Source organism: Taudactylus pleione, unplaced genomic scaffold (assembly GCF_031769625.1).
Source record: "Taudactylus pleione unplaced genomic scaffold, aTauple2 ptg000244l, whole genome shotgun sequence".
Classification (NCBI taxonomy): domain Eukaryota; kingdom Metazoa; phylum Chordata; class Amphibia; order Anura; family Myobatrachidae; genus Taudactylus; species Taudactylus pleione.
Genome location: NW_028284646.1, coordinates 193,148 through 219,121, shown reverse-complemented (window position 1 = coordinate 219,121; position 25,974 = coordinate 193,148). Strand labels below are relative to the sequence as shown.

Below are 25,974 nucleotides of genomic sequence, written 5' to 3'. Positions count from 1 at the left end.
GTTCTGAACAAGATTACTGATATTCCCAAACAGTTCAATTATGCTAACCCAGGGGGCCCCATGGTCTGAACTTGAACCAAGTTTACCTAATACAGCAATACAATAATTGATTTTATATAATTCCATGGCTACTAGCAAGCTCTCACATGCATTTTATATATATATATATATATATATATATATATATATACATATATATATGTTCATATATATTCCAAAGACAAGAAAACCTTACAGTTTCACATGTCTCGTTAGGGTTTCTTAGCCATCATCTGAAATTTCACTAAGCCTACTGAATTTGTGACGCTCACACTTAAAAAAGCAATTAAATTATGATCATTAAGGCTGATGCATTAATGGACATGTTTCTTGTGCAATACAGCTATGGTATGCCATCACACCCTAACTTAACTGCAGAATCAGCACTCTGAAATTGCTGTCACTTACAAAATGGTGGAGCTGCTAATTCACAGAATTATGGGCCTGATTCAGAGCCGGACGCAATTAGCGCTCGCTCGTCCAGAAAATAGGGTTGGCTATTCAAATGAACCGTTCGCTCTTTGCGGTCTGTTCTCACCTCTAGGTCTGAACGAGCGAACAAAACTTGCAGTCGTTTTTTGGAAACTACGCCCCCTGGCCGCTCGCATCCTACGTCATGTCCGCTATTTATTAGATTAATCGAGTACATCGACCAGCGTATGAACTGCTCGCTATTCTTGTGGTTGGTTTTTGCTACCACAATCTTGCGAGCAGTTCTGGCTATAAAACAACCCAGTGACGTAGTCAATGACGCTGCTGTATTAATTATGCACACCCAAAAAATGCCCGTTTTGACCTTTAAGCACGCCTGCGTTCTGATCTCCACTCCCCATTTTCAAGCACCTTCCCCTGTTACCACCCACATACACCTCTTTCTGTCACTCAAATTATCAGGCATTCGCTATTTTGCGAGCACATGAATTTCGACCGCACTGACTGGTTTGCGCATGCGTATAACGATCCGTACGCATGCGCAGTTGGGCAAACATCGCTCGGAGCGAACGAGAGGCCGCTTACGAGTGGCTCTGAATCAGGCCCTATGTGCTCATTGGAATAGACACATGCTGTCTATGCAACTGCCTTATAATATTATATATATATATATATATATATATATATAGTATATATATATATATATATATATATATATAACTACAAATATATATTTATATATATATATGTAGATCTATATATATATATATATATATATATATATACAGTATATGTCGAAAGATACACTACTATGGTGATATGAATTGCGGTGAGTGCCTTCTTTTGGCTGTAATAAGCCTATACCTGGATATATATATATATATATATATATATATATATTGTGATAGGATCATTGGTAAAGTGGTCTGTGGCAGGTACATTTGTCCCAGATTCCTGTCTTATGTGTTTTAAACCACCAGGAGAAAGTCTGCAGTGTAGCAGGCTTGAGTTTCGGCTTTTTGAAAAGCCGGTTTGGGACCTGGGGGTTGTGGGTGAGAGGAGAGGGAGGGCTCCACCCACGGCCACTCCAGGTTTTGGTTCTCGCAGCCTGGTAACAGGCTTGTTAGGGTTTCCACCTGAGAGTGGCCAATATAAGCCTAGTTTGGATAAGGCTGAGTGTCTCACCTGGGAGAGCAGGCAGGGAGTTTGCTCAGAGACACTTGGAAACCTAACTGTGAGTGTTGTGCTGTGCCTTTGTTGCTGGCGAGGGCATTAGGCCCTGCCAGGTTCTGGTAGTGAGGGAACTACCTGTGAAGTTAGTGCCCCGACAGGGCTAGGATTTATATTTATGTTTTCTTTATATTTCTGACATTGTGCAATAAAGACTGGCGCCGACCAGCTTGTACTTGCATCCAGACTGGTGTGCTGCTTCCCTGCTGCTGTGTGTGTGTGTAAGGAAGGAGTCCTCTACCCAGGAGAGGGACCCCCTAACCTAACTGTGTCACAATATATATATATTTATAATGTCCTGATGAAAATTGAAACATTGACTTAGACTTGCGGAGTATCGGTGTCTTTATTTGTTTCATTAACTGTTTGAGTGCCGCCTAAACGTTACTATATTTGTTATCTATCCTGAGGAATGCACCAACCACTGTTGGACTTTATATAGGTAGCAGTGCCGAGTACTTGGACTGGTATAAGAAAATGGTTGAATCATAGAACTTTGGAGTAAGTTAATATTAAGGTGTCCATTTCTTGCTTGACAAAGGGCCTGATTCAGCATGGATCGTTATTCTGCTTATATGCACGCAACACAGTTTCTAATATCAGCAGTGATATGTAAATGTTTGCATTCGCATTGCGATCGCAGCTTGACATAAGGACGCCCACTTCCCCTTAATCACATCCGTACACTTGGGCAGTATAGCAAAACAATTGGAAACATTGAGTAACATCGGACTCATACGCACAGTTAAGGCAGGTCAGATGTCACTCCAGAATTGCTTACTTCTGCGCATGCTATAAGACCTCAGGTATCACAGTGGCTAATTTATGCAAGCCCATTAAACAGCATTGAAACGCCCTGGCGTGCCTGCATTCGCTCGACCCCCCCTATCGCCACCAACAAGCGGCACTTCCTGTCAATCACTCTGCGATGGATCTGCGTAGTCACTGCGTAGATCGCAGTGGCTGGTTTGCGCACGTGCACTGTGGTGCGTACGTATGCGCAGTGTGAAATAATCATCCATTTGCATGCGTATAAGCAACTGTGATCCTTGCTGAATCAGGCCCAAACATGCACAATTTGACTACTTTGTCTAAACACCCATCTCCTAAGGAAGTAAATGTATAGAGGAGACTTCTAATAAGAATATTGTACATCATTGTTTTTATATTTTTAATATATATTACACAACACTTTACAGAGAATATTATTTAGTCATTCCCATCAGTAACTACAAGTTCATGCCAGATGCACAAAGGCAAAATAGACAGTGGTGCTTTCTCCCTCCCTGGTGGCTACGGCTTGCTTCAGTCCTCCATTTTCTCTTCAGCTCCCCAAGATTTCTCTAGCTCCAGTCAGCCCCCTTCTATCTCTCCAGTCCCCCCGTGTCTCTGCAGCCTTCCACCACTGTCTCTCCAACCAGCCACCTTCTCTCTTTAGCCAGCCCCCGAATGTCTCTCCAAAACCCCAGTGTCTCTTCAGTCTGTCCTCTTCTGTCTCTCATCTCCGGACTCCCCAGTGTCTCCATAGCCAGTCCCCATCTGTCTCACCATCCCCACAGAGACTCTCCAGCCAACCCCACAGTGTCTCTCCATCATCCACATCCCACTGGCTCCAACCCACAGACACTTAACTTATCCTGGTTCTTCTGGCTGCTCCTCTTTGCACCACGGCTCCTAAGACATTCAGTGGTGTGGCAAGATGTCATGATGTCCTATCTGCCATGTTGCAAATCTTCAGGTGCTGCCAGCAATTGGTGCAATAAAGATGTTCCTGTTAATTGTCTGAAGATGACACAGCAGCTCCCCAGACCCCACAGATAGATCCATCCATAACCGTCACTACCAGTGATCAGCAGGGTGCAGCTAGCAGTTATAGATGGATTTATCTGAGTGCTCCTTGTACCCCCTGTCTCCGGGCCTAGCTCCCTGGTGCTCCCCTGACAGCTGGTGCTTGGAGGTCAATGACTTCATTGCCTCTGGGTTCCACAACTGAGTCCCTGCCCTAGTGAAGATTACAGTTTATATTCTGTAACTTTTACACAGTGTTAACTTGTTCTGTCAGAAGCCAATTAATCTACCAGTATGTTTTGGAATGTGGGTGGAAACTGAAGTATTCATGCATGCATGAAGAGACTATACAGATAAGGTCTGTGGCACCACTGGAGTTGGTGTCACACATGAGGCCACTCCCCCTAGTGTATGACATTTTTGGGGGCATGACTGCATGTTATGCCTTGATCTTGTCATGCTGGGGGCTTTCCTAGCACTCCTGGAGCTGCCGGGCAGCCCCCAGTCTCTTCCATCTCCCGGCATAGTGTCACCGCTGCTCGGTGACACCATCGGAGGGGTTCACACCAAAATATATGAGCTCTGCTATTTTGCTGTCACAACATCAGATGGTGTCATCCGGTGTGGTCCGCACCCCCTCTAGTGACACCACTGGATAAGGTGCTGGTTGTAATCAAAGCCATTATCCCAGTGCTGTGAGAAAGCAAATCTATTCAGTGTGTCGTTGTGCTGCAAACTGCACTGTTCTATGCTCTTAAATTATTGAGGGAAAGTACTGATACTTCCTTCTATCATAGAACTTCATTTGTATCCTATTTAATATGTTGTATTGTATTTGTCTACAATACCTTTGTAAAGTATGGAATGTGATATAGTAATTGGCAACAAGGACTTAATTACAAAATGATTAGGTTATTTACACCAATTAAAACATAGGTGATATTGTCACAATGCGGGTACTCTGACTCTCATATCTCACCATGCACTGCCGGGTTGCTGGCTGGCATGTCTGCACTTGCCAGGAATCTCTGGATGTTACTGTTATTTCAACTTCAGTATAGCGTTCTTGTGCTCTGGGCAGCATGAGCACTGCCATCTTGTCTAAGTTCAGCTGATACCATTTCAGTTATTTACAGAGACTTTCTTCTCACCTTCTCACATGACTCCATTGTCCAATCCTGGTGCAGAGTGCCCTATATAAACCATTCCCAGACACATGTGATTTGCCAGATCAAATAGTCTTCTTGGAGATCCTGTGTCAGAAGAAGCTTGTTACTTACGGTACCATTCTTGGCTCCTGTGTCTGGGATACCTTACAGATGCCACACTGCATTTTCCACACTGCAGAATATCTACCAAAGATTGCAGATTCCACAGCACAGAGTAACTACCACAGCTGGCACATTCCACACTGCAAAGTATCAATTTCTGCTGATCTCATACTGCAGAATTCTGAAAACTGCAGTCTAACTCTAGTAGAGGAACTTATTGTTTCAGGGAAAGTAAGTGCCGTCAACAGGATCTATGACATGATTGGAACCTATAAGGTGGAAGCTTCACCGTATGAGAGAATCAAGAAGCACAAAGTTTTTAACTCCTGATGCCAGTAATAGTACTAAAATAAATATTTGCATCTGTATATCTAACTACAAGATTGGTTTTTCCTTTTGTTTTGAGGATTACTTGGATGAAGGAAAGTTTTTCCCTAGAATAAGGATCACAGATACTGTGGACATATCAGGTGAAAAACTGTATATATATATATCCATAAGTTTTGTGGTTTCAGTGCTGTTATAAGAATACTCCAATGGATAAGCGCTTGATATTTGTACTTTGGATTATTTCACTCTCATAGAGACAATGAGCTCAGGGCCTGATTCAGCAAGGTTTGCAATAGCAAAGCTGCATGCAGGCTATAGATATATGATGTATGCATGCAGGCTATAGATATATGATGTATGCACGTAGGCTATAGATATATGATGTATGCATGCAGCCTGTAGATATATGATGTATGCACCATGCCAATGCTTCATGTACTTTGAGATTGCATTCTTGGCATCTATCACTTCTGCCAATGTGATCAAATATCTTCTCCTAGCTTTCAGGGGAGAAGCTTTGGAGTCGGCTAATCCACTCATTGAGTCTAAAGATCCAGTCATTCACAACTTTCAGCTTTCTCTAAAGTGGTACAGCAAAAATTTGGTCCAAAGCCTCTCCAGTTGGAACCATTCAAGTTTCCATTCACTGGAGGAGCATCTGAGTATCCAGATCCAAGTAGGTCATCTGAGTATTCAGCCCCAGAAGGGGAATCTGAGTGTTTAGCCCCAGCAAGGGCATCTGAATCTCCACCCCCATTAGGGGCATCAGAATCTCCAGCCACAAGAGATGCATCTGAATTTCCAGCCCCAGGAGGTTTGTCTAATCTCCAGTCCCAGAAGGGGCATCTGAAGTTCCAATGCTTGGAAGAGCATCTGAGTCTCCAGTGCCAGGAGAGGGCTCCAAGGGTTCAGCCCCAGGAGGGGTGCCTGGTGCCCAAACCCCAGAAGGGGTCTCTAGTGCCACAACCCCAGGATGGGTCTCTAGTGCCAAAACCCCAGGAGTGGTCTCTAGTGTCACAATTCTGGTGGGGAATTCTTGTCTGTCAGCTCCGGTTGGGTACTCTAGCCTTTCAGCCTGCCACTGTGTCAGCCGCCTGTGTAAATACCTTCTTATCGGCTTTGTCCTTAAATGATGCTCAGTTCTCTGGTCCTTTGGCTTCTGAACAAGACCAGTTTTTGTTGGAGCAATACTTTATAAGCCGTCAAGAAGGGAAACGTTCAAAAATCAATACAAAGCCAACAGTCAATTGACTTGAGACTTGGTTTCACTTACCTGTCATTCTAATAATCATTTGAGTGGCACTGCTACTTTGGATAGACCACCAACTACCGATGTTGTTTTTAAATGAAGAGAACCAATACTAACAATGTACTTAGAATCTGATATTTTTACCCAAAAGAAGATCCTGATACCTCTAGCGAGATCAAAAGGGTCCCAGAGAAGAAATAAGAGGGGATACCTCTGTGAGCATCTGGTTTCTGCTACTATTGCCCAGTTATCATTCAAGGAATTTGTTCTAATGTACATTAATGCTTCAGAATATTCAAGAACATTTTTTAACCCAAAAGGTACCCAGGAGGTCACCAGTAAAAGGGAAGTACTGCCACAATGCGGGTACTCAGACCCTCTTACCTTACCCTGCCCTTTTTCTGGCTGACATGTCTGCACTTGTCAGTTATCTCAGGATGTTCCTGTTATTTAAAATTCCATATAGTGTTCCTGTGCACCAGGCTGCATGGGCACTGCCATACTGCCTGAGTTCAGCTGACAGCACTGCAGTCATTTACAGAGACTTTCTTCTCACATGACTCCATTGTCCAATCCTGGTGCAGAGTGTCAAATATAAACCATTTCCAGACACCTGTGCTTTGCCAAATCAATTAATCTTCTTGGAGATCCTTTGTCAGAAGCTTGTTACTTGCAGTACCAGTCCTGGCTCCTGTGTCTGCGATACCTTGCAGATTCCAAATCCAGAGTATCCATGCCAGCCTGCAGTTTCCACCCTGCATTATATTTACCCCAGCTTGCAGATTCCACACTGCAGAGTATCCACTTCAGCCTGCAGTTTCCACACTGCATTATATTTACCCCAGCTTGCAGATTCCACACTGTAGATTATCCACTTCAGCCTGTAGATCTCATAATGCGGATTACAGTATCTGAAAACTCCAGTCTGTTATGTCCACTCTGCAGAATATTTACAGCTTTAGCCTGTAATTCCCATACTTCCAGTTTTCAGTTCTATCTGCATAACAGAGCAGTTCTCACATTGGGCCTTATTCAGCATGGATCGCTATTGCGATAGCGTATGCAGATGGCCGATTGTTGAATACTGCACATGCATATGCATCACAGTGCGTGTGCACAAAGGCATCACTGTGATCGCACTGCGATCGCAGAGACCACGCAGACCCATCGCAGAATTATTGACAGGTAGTGGGCATTTGGGGGTGTTGACGGAGGGGTGGTGGGCGAAACATAAGTATTTGCATTTGACTGCCATTACAGGGGCGTGCATAAATTAGCCACTGCAATGGCATTCGCAGCTTGAGATCTCATTGCATTCAGGAAGGTTAGCAAGTAAGGATCTGACCTGTGTAATTGTGCGTGAGGCTCCGATGTTACTTGATGGTACCAATGTTTTCGCACACTTGGAAGGTATTACGGATGTGTGTAAGGGGAAGTGGGTGTCTTCATGTTGGCCTGCAACAGCATTTCGATTGCATTCATCAGCATATGTTAGCAGCAAGTCTGTGTGCATAATTGCAGCTGTGATCGTAATAGTGATTTGTAGTGAATCAGGCCCATTGTTACTTCAAGTCTGCAACCAGCTATTAATTGAAAAACTGAATCAGTGATTCTCTGCTACATCCTATCAAGTGCTCATCAACAGGGCCGTAGCTAGGGTAGTGCGGCTGGTGCCATCACACAGGGCACCACAGGTCAGGGGGCGCTGTTTGAGCCTGTCAAATTTCTGTTTATTATCATTCTCACTTATAACTTTCTCTAAATTCATCCCCAGCACCTCCTGGTCTCCCCTATCTCTTCCCTGGCCCTTCCCCATGAAGCCAGGGCCCTTTTTTGGGTACATTATGTCCCTTTGAAAAATGAGGGGGGCGCCAATGCTCTTTCTGGCACAGGGAACCAAAAAGTCTAGTTAAGGCTCTGCTCATCAATATCACCTGCAGTTTTCACTGCTCAACTATTAAATACAACCTGGTCTTCTCAGCAAGTGCTCACTAGCACCATCTGCAGTTCCCACTGCTCAACTACTAAATACAACCTGGTCTTCTCAGCAAGTGCTCACTAGCACCACCTGCGGTTCATACTGCTCAAGTTCTAAATACAACCTGGTGTTCTCAGCAAGTGTTCACTAGCCCCAGCTGCAGTTCACTCTGGTCAAATCCAAATACAACTTTTTCATCTCAGCTACAATTAATTTATTACACACATTTCATTGTGATTTAGTATTTTCAATTCACCTGTTCTTCTCCGGTCCCAATTCAGTTCTCCCTACGGTGCCAGTCCGGTTAAGCTGCTATTCACCTCTGGTTCCAATCTAATTTTCCCTCTGGTTCCAGTCCAGTTCAAGTTACTATTCATCTCCAGTTCCATTCCAGTCCAGATCAGCCTGCATTTCTTTGACTATATTTTCCATTCCAGGTCTAGCCTGGTTCAAGCTTGTGTGTTATATCATTCTACTAGACTTGCCAGATGTCCCAGTCTTGTGCCCATGACAATTTAACAAGATATTTTATACTATTCCAGTGAAGTTACTATTAACAAAATTATATTTCATGTATAATTTCAACTTGCAGAGAATATTCAAAAATTCCTATCCGTCCGTGCCCCATTAAAATTTACAGTCTAATCTCTACAGCAGAAACACACACTGAGATCAGGTTTATCAGTTTTTGAACATTGGAAGGAAAGCACATACTGTACATAGGGGAAACCTCCAGGAACATTAGAAGGAAAGCACATACTGTACATAGGGGAAACCTCCAGGAACATTGGAAGGAAAGCACATACTGTACACAGGGGAAACCTCCAGGAACATTAGAAGGAAAGCACATCCTGTACATAGGGGAAACCTCCAGGAACATTGGAAGGAAAGCACATACTGTACATAGGGGAAACCTCCGGGAACATTAGAAGGAAAGCACATCCTGTACATCCATTACAGAACTATGTAATGCTGTACATAGGGGAAACCTCCAGGAACAGTGGAAGGAAAGCATATACTGTACATAGGGGAAACCTCCAGGAACATTGCAAGGAAAGCACATACTGTACATAGGGGAAATCTCCAGGAACATTTGAAGGAAAGCACATACTGTACACAGGGGAATCCTCAAGGAACATTGGAAGGAAAGAACATACTGTACATAGGGTAAATGTCCATGAACATTGGAAGAACATACAGATAGTGTTATGGTCATGGTCAGTAATGATAATACTGGTCACAGTGCCATCAACTGTTATGTCATGCTATTTATTTGTACTTATTCCTGCCAGCCTTTAATCCACATTACAACATTTATTAATTCTTTAGACAGTAAATGCCTTAAAATATGAAATTCTGAAGTGTTATAAATTTGTAGTGTAAACAACCTGTGCTGACTGTTTTATGGGAACAACTCAGATAATACACATATCTCATTACAGCCTCCAACTTTACAGTAGCAGATCTTTAAAATTATTATTTCTCTACAGAGAAAGATATCGAATATATCAATCAAAATGCTGGGAGCATGTTAGCAGATGTCACAATAATAGGAACTGTTTGCTTGGTTTAAACAAAAAAGATCTGACCTGTTCTGGAAGTGATGAATGTCGTGCTGCATATATTGGAACTCTTGGGACAAAGCTACAAACCCCATGTACATGTCACGCCGGACTTGACTATGTGGATCAACATTTATGTGACTTATTTTCCCACATATTGCATGGCAAATCCTGTTTAAGTAAGTAAAAACTTTAAGTTACCATAATTTATAGTCATTCTTCTGGGAGAGTCCTGAATTTTGGGGGATTGTCCTTGATTCCCAAATAAGTTTACCAGTCACCCACATGACATCTACTTCCTGAGTGAAGTAATTGTTGTGAATGCATCTAAGTTGCGCTGTGCATGCATCCCAATTGTGTCCGTACAGGGGCCCTGATTCAGAACCGGACGCTCTGACAGAGCGCTCGGTCTGAATCAGGGCCGTCCCTGCTCCTTTTTGGAGCGGCCTCCTGGCCGCTCGCATAGCTGTGGGTGACCACCCATCGGGCTTGCGACTATCGGGCTTGCAACGAGACCCTTGCGGTAGGGTCTCACTGCCGCAAGCCCTGGAGTGCTTTTGGCTCTATCAGAGCCAAAAGCACTCCCACTGACATCACTAGTGATGTCAGTGGGGCTGGGCCTAGATGGTAGGCGTTCCCATGGGAACGCCTCCGTCTGGGCAGCCACGCCCCTGGCACGCCCACCAAAGGGGGCGTGCTGTCAGTCACCATCGACAGCACGCCCCCTTTGGTGCGAGACCCATAATGACGGCTTGGCCATCGTTATTCGGGTCTCGCGCATGCACACAACGGAGCCTCCTCCATCGTGTGCATGCGCACTTGGGCAACATCGACCCGCTTGCGAGCGCCCAGCGCTCGCGAGCGGGTCTGAATTAGGCCCAGAGTCGCTGTTGTATAATCAGATGAACACACATACATAATGATACAAGTAATCTTGATCTGCCCATATATGGATGTCCTCTTGAAAACAGGCAACTCCATAGAGCAGAGGTTCCAAATTGCAGTCATCAAGACACCCCAGCAGTTCAGGTTTTAGAGATATCCATGGTTGAGCACAGATGTTTAAATCAAACTGATTGAGGTACTAATTAATTCACCTGTGGTCAAACCTGGACTATTAGGGTGTATTGAGGACTGAGTTTGAGAACCTCTGCCTTAGAGATTATTATTTCCAGATTAAGTCAAGTTATGACATATCTACAACAGCAGAAGTTTAGAGAGAAGCCAGCTTGTATCTTCTCAACAGCTGAAGTTCCTGGCTGTAAGGATAGAGACAGACTTGGACATTGTGCAACTGTCTGAGGAGTGTTGCTCAAAGATCTATGCATTGATCAGCCTAGTTTTGGTCATAACATGACTGTCTCTCAGACTAGCTTTGAAACTTCTCGGGAAGTTTGTTTCCATGATAATTGTAGCACCATGGGCCAGATGGCAGATTGAGTCTTTTTGCTCAAAGAGAAAGGAAAAATTGGTCTTTAGATTGGCAAATCTGTGTACATGTCAATATCAAGATTTTTTTCAGATGGTAGTTAAATCTGTCTCTGAGTGACATGACAAACCTGCTCCCCCTTGCCTCAATGGGTGACTCTTACCATAGATGTCAGAAAGGGGGGCTGGGGATCTCACTTTCTGGAGCAGAAATTCCTCCAATGCATTAGAGATTGCTCTTTGTGTGGAGGGTGCTTCAGTTGATGGGCAAGACACTTCAAATATGTTTGGACAATCAGACTTTTGTTTTCTTCATAAACTTTCAGGGGATTAGAGAAGTTGTGCAATGGGAGCCAAAATCTCCCAAAAAAATATATTGGGCAATGTTGAAACTGAGATCATCCTAAGCCTTTGGTTATATAATTAGACAGACAGTATAAACATTCCTACTTTATAATAATCCAATCTTGATGTTAAGATCTGAAGAATGGTGTTTATTGTAGTAATAGGCGAAAATTGTAAAACTGTAATGCAAAGCATGGAAACATGCAATGAGTACATGAAACTGATATAATGTAATCATAACATATTTTAAAACTAACTGTAGCAGACCTACCATTGATACTGTACTGAGGGGAGAAATATACTGCACCTCTTTGATGAGACATGTGAGATCAAAGATGGAGTTAGCACTATGACCTACCCAGGGTGCACTGGCAAACTACTATAGAAGCCTGAGAAGATCAGAATTAATTGATGTCAGGCTGACCACTAGGTGGAGCTTACACAGAAATGAATGCATATGATGAACAATTATGCAGAAGGCATGACACACCCCGTCTTTTATCAAGGGATATCATAATATAAATCCTCAGAAGGTACCAAGATCAGTTTAGACACTGGTTTGAGAAAAAACTAAGTTACTCCCTTATTTCAGATCTTGACATTAACCTTATGGACCTTCCCATCTTTGCTTGGGAATGTTTTGATGACAAGACTTATTACATTGTGACTGGCAATCTCTGAGGAGCACAATGTCACCAGGTTTTAGGTTACAGTAGGTTTGGCAATTCACCACTAGTTCCTTAGCTGTAAGGTAGAGTTATACTTTCTTTTTCACATGTCCCAGCAGGTGTTTGCAAGACTTTGCAACTGTCTCCATTGATGGTTAACTCTCCAAAAGGACCATATTTAGTCCTGGTCTTTTGAGTAAGAAGAGTGGGAGGAGTAAGCAACAGTGGATCTTCTAGGTTATTAGAAACTAAAGTCAAGGATGTGGAATTGACAATAGCTGAGATTGTGGTATGGAATGTAAACATTTCTGGATGGATTTTGGCATCTCAGTCTGCATCTACTAGCTGAAATATGTAACTTTCAGGAATGTTCCATTCTGCTTTGTACAAGAATTCAGTCCCTGTGAGCCATAAAGTGTCTTTAAAGAGACTGGCTGAGACAGTTTGTGTAGCGTAGTCTGCAGGATTGTGAACAGTAGATACATTATGTAACTGTTTTGTACTGGTGGATCTCCTTATCTGTAGCATCCGATTTTTGACATAAATATGGAATCATCTGGTCTTGTTGCAAATGTAGCCTAACACTACTTTACTATCTGTATAAAATTCTGTTTCTGCAAGCTTAATGGGCAACTCGGATGAAGTAAGTCAGCTAATTCAACAGCTAGTACAGCAGCACAAAGTTCCAGACTGGGGACCTCATTCAAAGCCGACCGCAAAATGCGAGCGCTCGCTCTGAATGAGGGCGGCCACATCTAAAAAATGATCCATCTTCCTGGCCGCTCACTAGGCTTTGGGTTACCACCCACAGCTTTAACGAGCCGCCAGGATGATGGTCGCGATGGTCAAGACCATCGCGACCATCAGGGCTTGCGAGGAGACCCTTGTGGTATGGTCTCATCTGCCGCAAGTCCCAGAGAGCTTTCGGCTCTAATAGAGCTGGAAGCTCACCCACTGACATCACTGGGCCTGATTCAGAGCTGCTCGCAAAAAGTGAGTGCTTGCTCTGAATCAGGGTGGCCACTTTGTTTTAAAAAACCCAGCCTCCTGGCCACTCGCTAAGACCCTTGTGGTAGGGTCTCATCTGCTGCAAGCCCCAGTGACCTTCCGGCTCTAATAGAATAATAAATGGCAGGCATTCCTTCAGTAACGCCTCTGTTTGTCCAGCCACCCACCCTACAAAACGGGGCGAGCTGTCGATCATCATCGACAGCCACCCCATTTGTAGCAAGCCCTGGAGTGAGAGAATTTCTTTCTCGACCCGGGCTTGAAAACGCGCATTTGGCATGCCACGCATGCGCAATGCCCCACCATCAACCCACTTGCGAGCGCATAGCGCTTGCAAGCGGGTCTGAATCAGGCCCACAGTTTCTGGTCTTGTATCTCTGTAGAAGGTAGAGGAGCACATGGGCATGTAATATAAAAGAGGTTGGGTATGAGATACCTGCGCTCGGGATCCTGGCGGTCAAAATCCTGATGCCGGCAACCCGATAGGGTTAGGATACCGGCACCAGTCAATCAGTATTCTAAACCTTCCCCTCTCCCTACCCCTAACCCTCCCTTTCCACTGCCTAAACTTAACCTTCCCCTTTAGTGCATAAACCTAATCTCCCCCTGCACCCTAAACCTAACCCTCCTCCCACAGTGCCTAACCTTAGCCTTCCCCCTAGAACCTAACCCTAACCCATAAACCTTACCCTCCCCCTAACCCCAGTAATTACCATTGGGATGCTGGTGTCGGCATCCCCACCGCTGGGATTATGACCATATCCCATATAAAGGTTACAAAAGGCAGATAGCGAGTTATTCCACTCTTCCCACAGATTCATTTTTTTGGAGGCAGTAGGGTCATTCCAGTTGGATGATTCACAGGTTAGTTGTCTGAGCAGGGCTATACTTTGGATAGTGATGGGAGCTGCAAATCCTAAGGGGTCATACAAGCTGTTTATAGCAGACAAGACACCTCTGTGAAAGAATGGCCTTTCTTCACTGTTCACTTGGAAGGTAAAGGAGTCAGATGTTAAGTCCCACAACAGCCCACGGCTGTGTTGTGCTGGTGGAAAATAAGTTCCTACAGTAAATCCAAATTTCTCAAATTACTTATATGGTCTTGGGAAGGAAATGCTTCCATTTCTCCTTTTCTGTTGGAAGTTATTTTGTGAACCCTAATGCTGGCCATACACAGGATGACTGATCACACAATTTGGGCAGTTTCTACAGGTTGGACAGACCAGTCATTTGAAAATAGTTGTAATTTGAGTCTTCTGCAACCCCGATGTACGTCCCCACCCTCATCTAGTTGGACTGTAGATCAGATGGTTTTGCAGAGAGATCTCAACTGATCGTGTAGGAATTGACACACATTATGTGATGTGATTGATCAAATCATATAGTCTTATGTGAAATAGTTGCATTTTAAATACATATCATCCTGTATCTGAAGGGAAGAATTTTCAAGGGAAATCGTACAACTGATCTGACCAACTTTTGAATCTCACCGTGTATGGCCACCTTAAGAATTGAACAGACCAACATTTTCTGAGCTTTCATGAGGAGTCCGATTGCAGTCTCATCTGTTGCCAAAGATTTTAAACAGACATCCATATAGAACTCTTTTTTGACTAACACCTGAGTCCGTAGATGGCAACTGCAGGAGAAGGACTGTTACCAATAATGTGTACGCTCATGCTGTACTCTGCAGAGTCTTTAGAAGTGTCAATATCTATGAAGCAAAGGAATTTAAAGAAATCCCTGTTCTTCCATCAAAAGGAAGTAATGAAACATTAGTTGAATGTCAGCACTGAAGGTTATAGATTCTTTTCAGAAGTGAATTAAGTTCTGGTCCTGTTAGGAGAACATAATTTAAGAAGGTACCTTTGAACTTGGCACAGGAATCAAACACAACTCTAATCTGACCTGGTTTATTTTGGAGGTACATTCCAAGCATTTGCAGGTACCAGCATTCCACTGTATCTTTGAGGATGGGAGCTATCTCAGTGTGACCGTTATCTCACATATTTTGCCCATGAAGGAGAAGAAGTGATCTCTTTAGATAATTGTTTACCTCAGATTATTTTGGTAGTTGTCACTGGTGTCGTTGTCACAAGGGATGTCTATGACAAGACAGTGTGGCAGTTCCTTTATGAATAAGTGATTGTGACATCGCTGGTAAAGAGAAGGACCTCTTTTCTGACACATTTGATAGAGTTTGCACTATGACCTACCCATGGTGCACTGGACAAGCTACTACAGAAGCCTGTGAAAATTGATATCAGGCTGACAACTAGGTGGAGTTTACACAGAAATAAATGCATATAACAAACAATTATGCAAAAGGCATGGCAATGAGCCTGAATCCGAGGTGGACACAATGCAGATATACACACAGCACAGATATAAACACAGTTGAATATTGTTTTTTGTACTGCGCAGGCATCCAAGTCCCATGTCCTGATTATCTGTGCACAGAGATGTAGCACAGAATCAGATGCACAGTTTGAGAATTGTAGAGGGCATTCTTTGGTGGTAACAGAGGGTAGTGAAGCTGATGCAGATTTGTTAAGTGCATGTCGATGAAAGTGGCTGCATTTAAAGATGCACAGCAGCTCACATAGGAGGCTATACTCAGACAGATATTCTGCAACTGCCATGGGGCTGGTGCAAGTTTTGATGGTGTGACTGATGGTGCAGCTGCTATGGGGCCTAGACCTTAGGGGGCCCATTTTCCTTGTCAAAGTTACATGTGTTATATACATTTTTCCTCATTGGGTTGTACATAGGGGCCTTTACAAACTTTTGCTATAGGGCCTTCAAATACCTAGTTATGCCCCTGCAAGAGATCAGTCAGAAACAGGCTTCCCTACTCCACATGCATGACTCAGAATCACATGGATCTTTAGCTGCATGCCCATGACACTTCCATGATACTCCCACAAGACAAAACAGTTCCATGTGCTCACATTGTTGCTGCCCAGTTGCCACCCCTAAATGCCCAATTTCATTGAAGGACAGATCTGGCTAAGTTCCATGTAACTCAGAATAGGATGAACATGTACAAAAATGCATATATTAGCATCTGTGCTTGCGCTGTATGCACAAACTCATACATCTGTGCACAGGTATCTGCCCCTGTATGCTGAGTAATTTGTTGTGTATTTTGCATGTATTCAATAAAAATATGTTATGTGGTTAGCACACAGACTTTTATCTCCCTCATCCCTACTTTCTGTCACTAGACCATAGCTTCTATATAATTAAAGTACATGAACCTTATTATTTCTTACTTACATACTGAAAGACGAGCAGAATGAGCACATGTAGAAAAATGCTTGCATACAATGGGCCAGATTCTGAGTTGGATAGGGTGGCATCTGTGTGTGTGTCTTTAGCCATTCGCACGTCTGCAACTTTATGCAAATAACACTACAAGCCCTTCCTTGGTGTACAGCTGTGGAGTATGAATGTGCAAATACTGAGACGCCCACTTCCGTGTCTTTAAATGTTCAAATACAACTTGGCGCATTTACAGACACAACCATCGGTCACACTATCGAAACTTGTACCAGCAGGTGCAGATTTTCCATTTGAGTATGGCCGCCAATCTGATCAATTAAGCGTCTGTGTATGCAACATGCATGCGACACTACGATAGCATACCCATAACATGAACAATCACCGTGCATCTGAATAGCTACCTCCCCGTCACCACCCAGTCACCATCCAGGAACACCCAATACATTTTCATTAGACTTCTGCATACGAGCATCTGCAATCACTACTGCGCCTCTGTATGGACACAATCAGAAAACATGTGCAGTGTATCTTAGATGCATGCTCAGTGAAAAAACTGCGACCAACATCTATATAGCATGTGACAGAATCAAGCCCAATATACTGTATTTTCATCTGTGGAAATAAAATGAATGCCCTCATACAGAAATGATTGTAAATCAGACATATATACTCCTGCATTGCAGAGTTGTATGCATCTTGTGGTCAACTAACTCCCTATCTATACACTTGGTTTAATACTAGCCATGATCATCAGTGTGCATTTGCAGCAGCCTATACTTGGTGCAAACATGTATTTATGCTTGTACCTAACTCTAACACAGAACTGTTTGTTACATGTCACCCAAAGAGAAGTGTCAATCCAATGGCAACTCCGTCCTATGTAGTAAAAATGTAAACATCTTCTAAATTAAATTATTAATTATTTTATTTAAATCTTAATTTAGATTTCCCTAAAATTGTAGTGTGCAGGATACAGTTAGAGTTATGGTTTTCAGAGTTAAAATTGCACATCTGATTTTTAGTCACCATCTGTTTAATATGCAAATTAAGGATTATACTATTAAGTAGACACATTTTTTTCATAAAAGGTTCATGATACCTCCAAATCCTGAAGCATGGTTTAATTTTTATCCTTAATTTATTTTGTACAGTACATTAATAAATAAAAATGCTTGCATTATTCACTGGCTAATTGGTTTTAATTTTCCCAACACTGCCAATATGAAAATTAGTTTATGAACTTCTATCTTCTATTGAAAAATAAAGTCACTAAAATCACTTTGTAGAACAATGCATGCAAATACTAAAAGCCATTAGACCCCAACATATAATGAATTTATTATGGACTTGCATGATCTCGCTTTGTGCATGCCTAGCACAGCAGGCACATGCAAATACATCCATCTGGATTTGCTTGATTCTGCCAGTTATGCCTATTTGTACCCAGAGAAGTGGTGCTGGGCTGGATGGGTGCATTCTAGTGTTGGTTGAGTATAGTAGGGTCTGTTCATGAAATTGCAAATATAAAGACTCATACTGTATGCTGACCACATATATCACAGCAGGGAACAGGGCACTAGAGACGTGAAGGTGTCAGATACACCTTCACGTCTCTAGTGCCCTGAAGGTGTCAGTCAATGGAGGTTCACTAATGGACACTCTCAGCTGACAGGCCTAACAGAAGATGCTACCCTTGCTAGTTACAATTGAGGTCAGCGTGTATGTAGGTGGGAGCGAGGTTGTTATACCACAAGAGTTGACTTAATCAGATAACCACCTTTATTATGCGGGTAAGTGTAACAGCGGGAACACAGCGATACAGTAACACATATACAGTGGTAAACCAGTGGTGGTAAGCTGACATAAAGCACCTGTCTATAATAGGCTCTGACAGTACACATACATGGGGCTATCACATGCACACAGCCTCTCTCACATAGTGTAACTTCAAGAATAGCTGATGACATCACCAAACTGGTGAATTCCCCAGATACGGAGTAGTGCAGGGGACAAGCGTGCTCGGTCCTCCGCACCCCTCCTCTTTCAAAGCTGTCACCAGTTAGGCAACAATAAACTTTATAACATTAAATCAAGTTTTAATACATCATAACTGAAGATATAAATATTGCATTGGTTAAATGAAAATCTGCAATGACATGCAATAACACATAACATCCAAGCATATTCAAGACCACATTTCTGTAAGAACACATTTAAATAAGTTGACATGAGTCCCTGTGTTAGAATGTCTGCAATATTATTTTCAGTTGCAATGCATTCCTTATTAATTAAGCAATTACCAGCTAACTCTCTTATGAAATGGTGGCTAATCACAGTGTACTCTGAAGCAAATCAAATGCACCTCTGTTATCACAAGCAATCTTAATGGTATCACTTTCACTCATTAGACCAGTAATTCTCAAACTCGGTCCTCTGGACCCCTCACAGGTCACGTTTTAGAGGTCACGCAGCAGGTGCACAGGTGTATTCATTACTCACTGACACAGTTTAAAAGATCTACAGGTGGAGCTAATTATTCCACTTGCGATTCTGTGAGGAGACCTGGAAAACATGCACTGTTTAGGGTCCTGAGGACAGAGTTTGAGAACCTGTGCATTAGACCTAATTCATGTAAAGGGGGTTGTTAACAGGGTGCGATCTGCAGCCGCTGCTGAACCTCTTGCGAGTCATTCCGTATTTTTAAGGCAGCAATCATTCTAAATGCAAAACCAGCTTGGTCGTTTTAAGAGCCATAGGGCACAATATATTTTAGTTGTGGACAAAGCTATGGTGGGTATGCCATCGCAAATAGGTATCCTGTGTTGGCTGATCATCATCCACATCAGATCCCAATTCTGCATCACAGTATGCTTTTAGCCCAAAGTTTCCATCTCTTGTAATTTTGTTTTCAGTTTTAATGAAGCAGTCCCTTTAAGGTATCTCAGGATCAGTTTTTCAGTATCCAATGTGGGTTTCCTGGATTACACTATACTCACTGCATATGTCATGTCTGATCTTGTCCGTTACTTCATACATTGAAGTTCGAACACTCTGGTAAGGAACCTCTCTCATTTCATCAATTTCAGTGCAGACAGTTTCAATCACATAGAGAATCCTTGGAGACATCTGATGACGTCACCAGGTTAGTGACTCCTCCAGAAACTTGCTGCAGGGGACAAGTGTGCTCATGTCCTCAACAGTTGCACCAATGACTTGACAAGTAGACATCTTTATTTTATGTGGGTATGAAAGAAAATATTGCAATAGTTTCATATATAACTGTGATCATTTACATATATTGCACCATTTTATTGCATTCTTTTCATGATAGAAAGATGTAGCTTGCCAGATGTCACAGTAAATCTGAAACTTTTATTTAGACAGACTTACTGCAAGGAACATTCAAGCATCTTACAGTGATACACAAGAGAAGCAACGGAAAATGAAAGTCTCACATTGGTTTCAAAGTGGTGAGTGTTTTGTTAAGGAATGATATATTTATGTGAGTGCCTTTTTTTGCAGTTTGGATATAAAAAGTGGAATTTTCAGAATTGTTGGAAGAGCAGATGACAGAGATAATATCTATGCAGAAAGCATGAAGGTTACAGATATTGCATTCATTAATACCTCTTTCACACCAACCTGAAAATCCTGGGTTATTGCACGTGAACGCGCATTAACCCAGGATTTGTGTCAAAATAAATGGATCCACCCAGGTCCAGTGACCCGGGGATCCAACTCGGGTAGCTTGCAGGGATGGGTTCCTGTGTCACCCTGCAGTGTAAACGGCGTGATCCGGGTCACAATGACCCGGGTCGTGCCCATTGCTACCCAATTGGCCAGCTTAAGTGGCGCTTGGAGATTACATCATCTCCATGCATCCTATTGGGAGTACTGTGCACTGTACAAATATGTGGTTTGATAAAAGCTTAATCTGATTCTTTAATTTAGAAACTGTTACTGAAAGGAACATTCATGCATCTTACATTAACACGTAAGAGATTCAACAGATAATCATAGGCTCACATATGTTTCAATTACAAGTTCAAAGTGGTGTTTTGGTTCTGCAGTTTCAATAATGACATTGTCAATATTATGAACTATTAAAGTGCACACTCCCACCAAATGATGTTAATAGTGACGTCAATTAATATTCATTTAAACAAAAACTACTGATATTCCATTGTGTTTATAAACAAAGCCTAGTGAATGATTATGTACAATCTTGCTGTAATATGCACAAAACAATGACTAACTGCCAATACTGGCTAGGAACCACCTAACCATATTATACTATGCTGAGATTATTCAAATGATAGATTAGGGGAATTTCAAGAGTATGGGGTCTATTCACTAAGCCTTGATGATAGATAAAATGGAAAAAGATAAATCCCAGCCAATCAGCTCATGTTAGTTTACAGGCTGTCTTTGAAAAATGACAGGAGCTGATTGGCTGGGACTTATCTTTCTCCATTGTATCTCTCTCCCAGGCTTAGTGAATAGACCCCCATATCTCCTTTCCCAGAGTTACAATAACAGTTGTCCATCTATGGGCCGTATTCTCTTAGCAGCGAAAACGACCATTTTTTTTGCCATTGGCCCTATGTAGTCATAGGTGAATATAAATTGCCTCCAAACCGTGCATGGCTCATTATACTGTACCTAAAGCCAAGTTTCATTTATAGCCCTGCCACCAAAAACTGAAGCCCTTTAATGGTTGATCATAAATAGCTTAATGTGAACAAAACATTTCAAAGTTAAGAGAGAAAGAAAACATATCTATTAGATTAATATTAGATGTGTTACTAGATATGTTACTACTACTATGATACTATTATTTGTCAAATATTTTTTATTTCGTCCGCAAAAGGAGATGGATTATGATAAGTTTCTAATCAAATAGAACTAAAGTCCTCATGACAGGACACATTTCTGTCTAGGTGGTTTGCTCTATAGTTATGCAGTGATTTTCTCCATAGTTGCTACATGCCAAATTATACTATGAATTGTAGACATGGGAGTCCTGGGCTGTTGCTTCCTGTAACTACTGTAGCTGCTAAACATTTAGTGGCATTGAGAAACCATGAGAGAGACCAATTTACTGTATCTTCATGATTGTCAGGAGATCCAGAAGGAAATACCAGGTGTCTTTCCAAAGGGGACAATAAGTAATGCTATTAAGAGGCCATGAAATTTCATTCCAGTAAGTCATAGGGGTCTATTTACTAAGCAGTGTTAGGAGACAGAGTGAAAAGTGATAAGAAAGTGATAAGGTGCCAGCCAATCAGCTCCCAACTGTCATTTTTCAAACAGCCTGTGAGATGACAGTTGGGAGCTGATTGGCTGGCACCTTATCACTTTCTTATCACTTTTCACTCTGTCTACTTACGCTGCTTAGTAAATAGACCACACAATCTTATAGTAGATTTTATAAGAATTGTGTGTTATCAAAAGTTAAAATTGATGATATTGCTACCTTTTAAATTCCAGACATTGACATGTGGTGGCTTACTATAGTCATCTTCCCTTTAATCCTAATAGTTAGGGGACTGTTTTGATGCCAAAATAATATTGTAAAGAACGGAGATCATTTCATTATGTAAGGATCTATAATTACAAATTGCTCCAAAGGAGGTACGTTTTCAAATATACATTTTTCTTATGAGGTAAAGGGAGAAGGTGCATGTTTCTAGGAACAAGTTATGCCAGGCTCTTGGAAATGATTTGTAATTTGCATCAACTCAGAGCTGGTGGTCTTTAACTGTCCACTACACTAATGATATGTACTCCAAGCAATTTAAGAAGAGCTTCCCATGCACAAAATTAGTAGTGGTAGTATAGTAGATGAACCTGTGATGTGAGTAAAGTTTATAATTGAAAGCTTGAAAATTTTGAACTAGCTCGAAATTCCTCACATTGAGATGCCCAGTACATGTTTCCAGCATATATCTCAATAGACCCCTAATAACTGTGGGTTAAAAATTGGTGAAATGTAAATAATACCTAATGAAAAAGCATTTTAACATATATAAAAAATTGAAAGGTGAACACTTCTGTGTTGAAGTCCTCCATTTACAATATATATTGAAAAAAAATTAAAAGCAGAATATTTTAAATTCAATTCATACATTTGCACACACCCAAGATCCAACGTGTACATGTGCAAATGGGCTCAAACCCTGGTGAACAGACTCAAACATAATTGAACTGTCTAAAACATTGCTGCGTGTGGTCAACATTGTTCAATTATTTTTATGGTTGTAAAATTTTAAAAGTACAGGTGAATTTTAGAACCGAATTGTCAAACCAATTTCATATCAAAACGCACACAGGGCCTAATTCTGAGGTGGGAGTAAAGCAAAAAAGTAACTCTGCACCTTGGCAAAACCATGCTACACTGCAGGTGAGGCAGATATATAATATGCAGAGAGATTTAGATGTGAGGGGCTTGTCCAAATTAAATTGCAGTGTAAAAATAAAACTGCTACAGTACATGCAAAAGCACCCAGTATTTACCTTGCATGCAAAAATAATACATGTATTTGCACCCCTTGTGTTGCTACATGCACTGCTATTTTTCTAGAAAAATAGGTTCAGGAACTCCTGAGGGGGAAGAGGTGAGAGGAGCATTGGATACTGTGGGTGGTGCTATAGCAGGGGTGAGGCATTAATTGGTGATAAAACCAATTTGTTTTAAAAAATGATTGTCAAAATTTGGGTAGTGGTGCTGGGTGATATGGATGGGGTGGTCAGAGGTACACAGGGATAATGGGGGGGGGTCCGTGGCACACATGGGTAATGAGTGGTCAGATGCACACAAGAGTAATAGGGGGTAAGAAGCACACTTGGGTAATACATGGAAAGCACCCTCCACACAATGCTGTGCAGCAGAATTCACACTGGGAGGAATGCAGTAACACTCACACGGGGGCTATGAAGTCACCCAGGGGCAGAAGTATGGGAGACAATGGAGGCACCTGCCGCCGGGCGCCAGCACTGAAGGGGCACTTCCTCCATCACCCACAATATATTCACCCCATTTAGGGCTGTAAATATGGGGGATAGGGGGGCACTAAATTATAACTTGCCTCCGGGCATCTGGGATGAACTTACGCCTCTGCAGTCACCACACATGCTGTAAGTTCCCCTATGCTCTCTTCTTCTCATGTGAGAGAATATAAATAGTGGTGTGTATTATATACAAATGTTGTATGTATCTTTAGTTTCATAACCACACATGCTGGCCGCTTATTAGTATAGTTGTGAGGTAGGGAACCTGTGATGTAAGAGCAAGACTCCCACACCATAGCCAGTCTATAGCACTTGCATACAGCACACACAATATATTATTCTCTATCACTAATGAAGTGGCATAGGAAAATGTGGGGACCTTTATTTTGTTATTAAACACATACATTGTGTTTAAAGCATTATGTAAAATGTTTGTTTCACAAACTTGACAGGTCTTCTGTAAAAATAATTCAACAATGTGTATATTCCTGCACAGCATAATTTCTTACCTTGACAATCTAGAAAACAAGAAAATCCTAACATATTCAGAAATTAGCTTACATTTCTCTCCTCATTCTGAAGCATCTACTAAGTATCATTGGAAAATTATGAATAAAACTACTTTTTATTATGTAAGGTGAACAATAATTCAGATTTTCATAAACTATTATTTGTCTTTCAGATGCTCTGGTCTATATCATTGCATATACTTCTGGCATAATACTAATTTCTGGAATTATTCTTTTGACCTTACTTCAGGCACGGTAAGCCTCTTTGTGGGTCATTTAAAAGAGCAAGTGAAGATGCAGCACAATGTTTAAAATGAATTTGCATTTAGTTTATATCACAGTACACAAAGGAGCAATTTGTCTTGAGCATAGTTTGCCTGAGATGACCTTTTGCATGACATTTAGCAGATTTTTGGTCTATAACTGAAGTGTTGCTGACAACAAGGTAAAAAAAAAGTCTCTGTTGAGATTTCAGCCATATTTTTTATAGGTTTCCTATTTATTTCTTCTAAAATATATATTTAATAACACATCAAAGAGAGACATGAATGCATCTTTTCCAGGAATCAAGATTTATATTCTGAACTTGTATTTACATTATCTGTGCATTATATTCTAATTTACCTATAAAATCCACCTGGATGAAAAAGCAGCAGTATTGTCATTAAAGCTCAGTATTCTTCCTTTTATAAAATATCGCTTTTAACCAAGTAGTTCCAAAACCATTCAGTACAATGCACATTAGATGCAGTATAACATTTCCATTCTGTAGAAGTTGCAATGGACTATATATTCATAAAATCTACCTCCAATATTGCTAACCAGTAGTGATCAAATAAATGACTTGTTCACAGAATATAATATTCAAATAGATAGTTAATAATAGCTAATGACCAACCAGTTTAACTAATGCTGCAAAGTGTTTGTGCAGTTGCCAGTGCACTAATCAGAGTGTGTTGTTTGCTGGCTTGCAGGTTTGTGCTAGAAAGCATCAAGCTAATAGTTCAACTTCATGGTAGATTTATAATGCATATGGATGCTGTGAACTGAGGGCCTGATTCAAACCCGGTCCAAGCTCTGAACGCTCGCAACCGGGTCAATGGTGGCCCATAGTGCATGCGCATGACGGAGCCGGCTCCGTCGTGCGCATGCGCAAGACCTGGATAGCGACGGGCAAGCCGTCGCTCCGGGTCTCGCACCAAAGGGGGCGTGCTGTCGTTGTTGAGTGACAGCACGCCCCTTTGGTGGGCAGGCCGGGGGGGTGGCTGCCCAGACGGAGGCGTTCCCATGAGAACGTCTATCATCTTGGGGCGGCCCCACTGACATCACAAGTGATATCAGTTGGAGAGCTTTCGGCTCTGTTTGAGCCGAAAGCTCTCTGGGGCTTGCGGCAACGAGACCGTACCACAAGAATCTTGCCGCAAGCCCGATGGTCGCGATGGTCTTGACCATCGCGACCATCTTCCTGGCCGCTAGCTATAGCTGTGGGTGGTCACCCACAGCTATGCGAGCGGCCAGGAGGCCGTTCCAAAAAAAAAAAAAGACCGGTCCTGATTCAGAGCGAGCGCTCTGTCAGAGCGTACGGCTCTGAATCAGGGCCAGAGTTTTTCTGAGAAACATGTGAATATATCTGAATTTTGTTTTTAAAATATGGAATATGTCTATGGATTTCAATTCTCCAATCATTCTATCTAATAAAAATATTTAGCATTATAAAATAAAATATATTTTTTGCATTTAACTATAAAACCAAATACACTATCAGCGATATTCCACCTTAAATATAGAATGCTATTATCCACCCGTGTGATGTGAGCATCGTCCATGCATCAGGTTAAGAC

At 41.9% G+C, this 25,974-nt stretch overlaps 1 protein-coding gene across 1 annotated transcript in view; it reads left to right on the top strand.

The window, feature by feature from the left end:
* The window catches only part of GFRAL (GDNF family receptor alpha like), a 121,241-nt gene that overhangs the window by 59,920 nt on the left and 35,347 nt on the right, over positions 1 to 25,974 (top strand). The window contains exons 7-9 of the mRNA XM_088479743.1: positions 9,808 to 10,058; positions 19,994 to 20,083; positions 24,307 to 24,388. Coding sequence (XP_088335869.1) covers positions 9,808 to 10,058; positions 19,994 to 20,083; positions 24,307 to 24,388 — 423 coding nt within the window. The remainder of the gene's footprint in view (positions 1 to 9,807; positions 10,059 to 19,993; positions 20,084 to 24,306; positions 24,389 to 25,974) is intronic.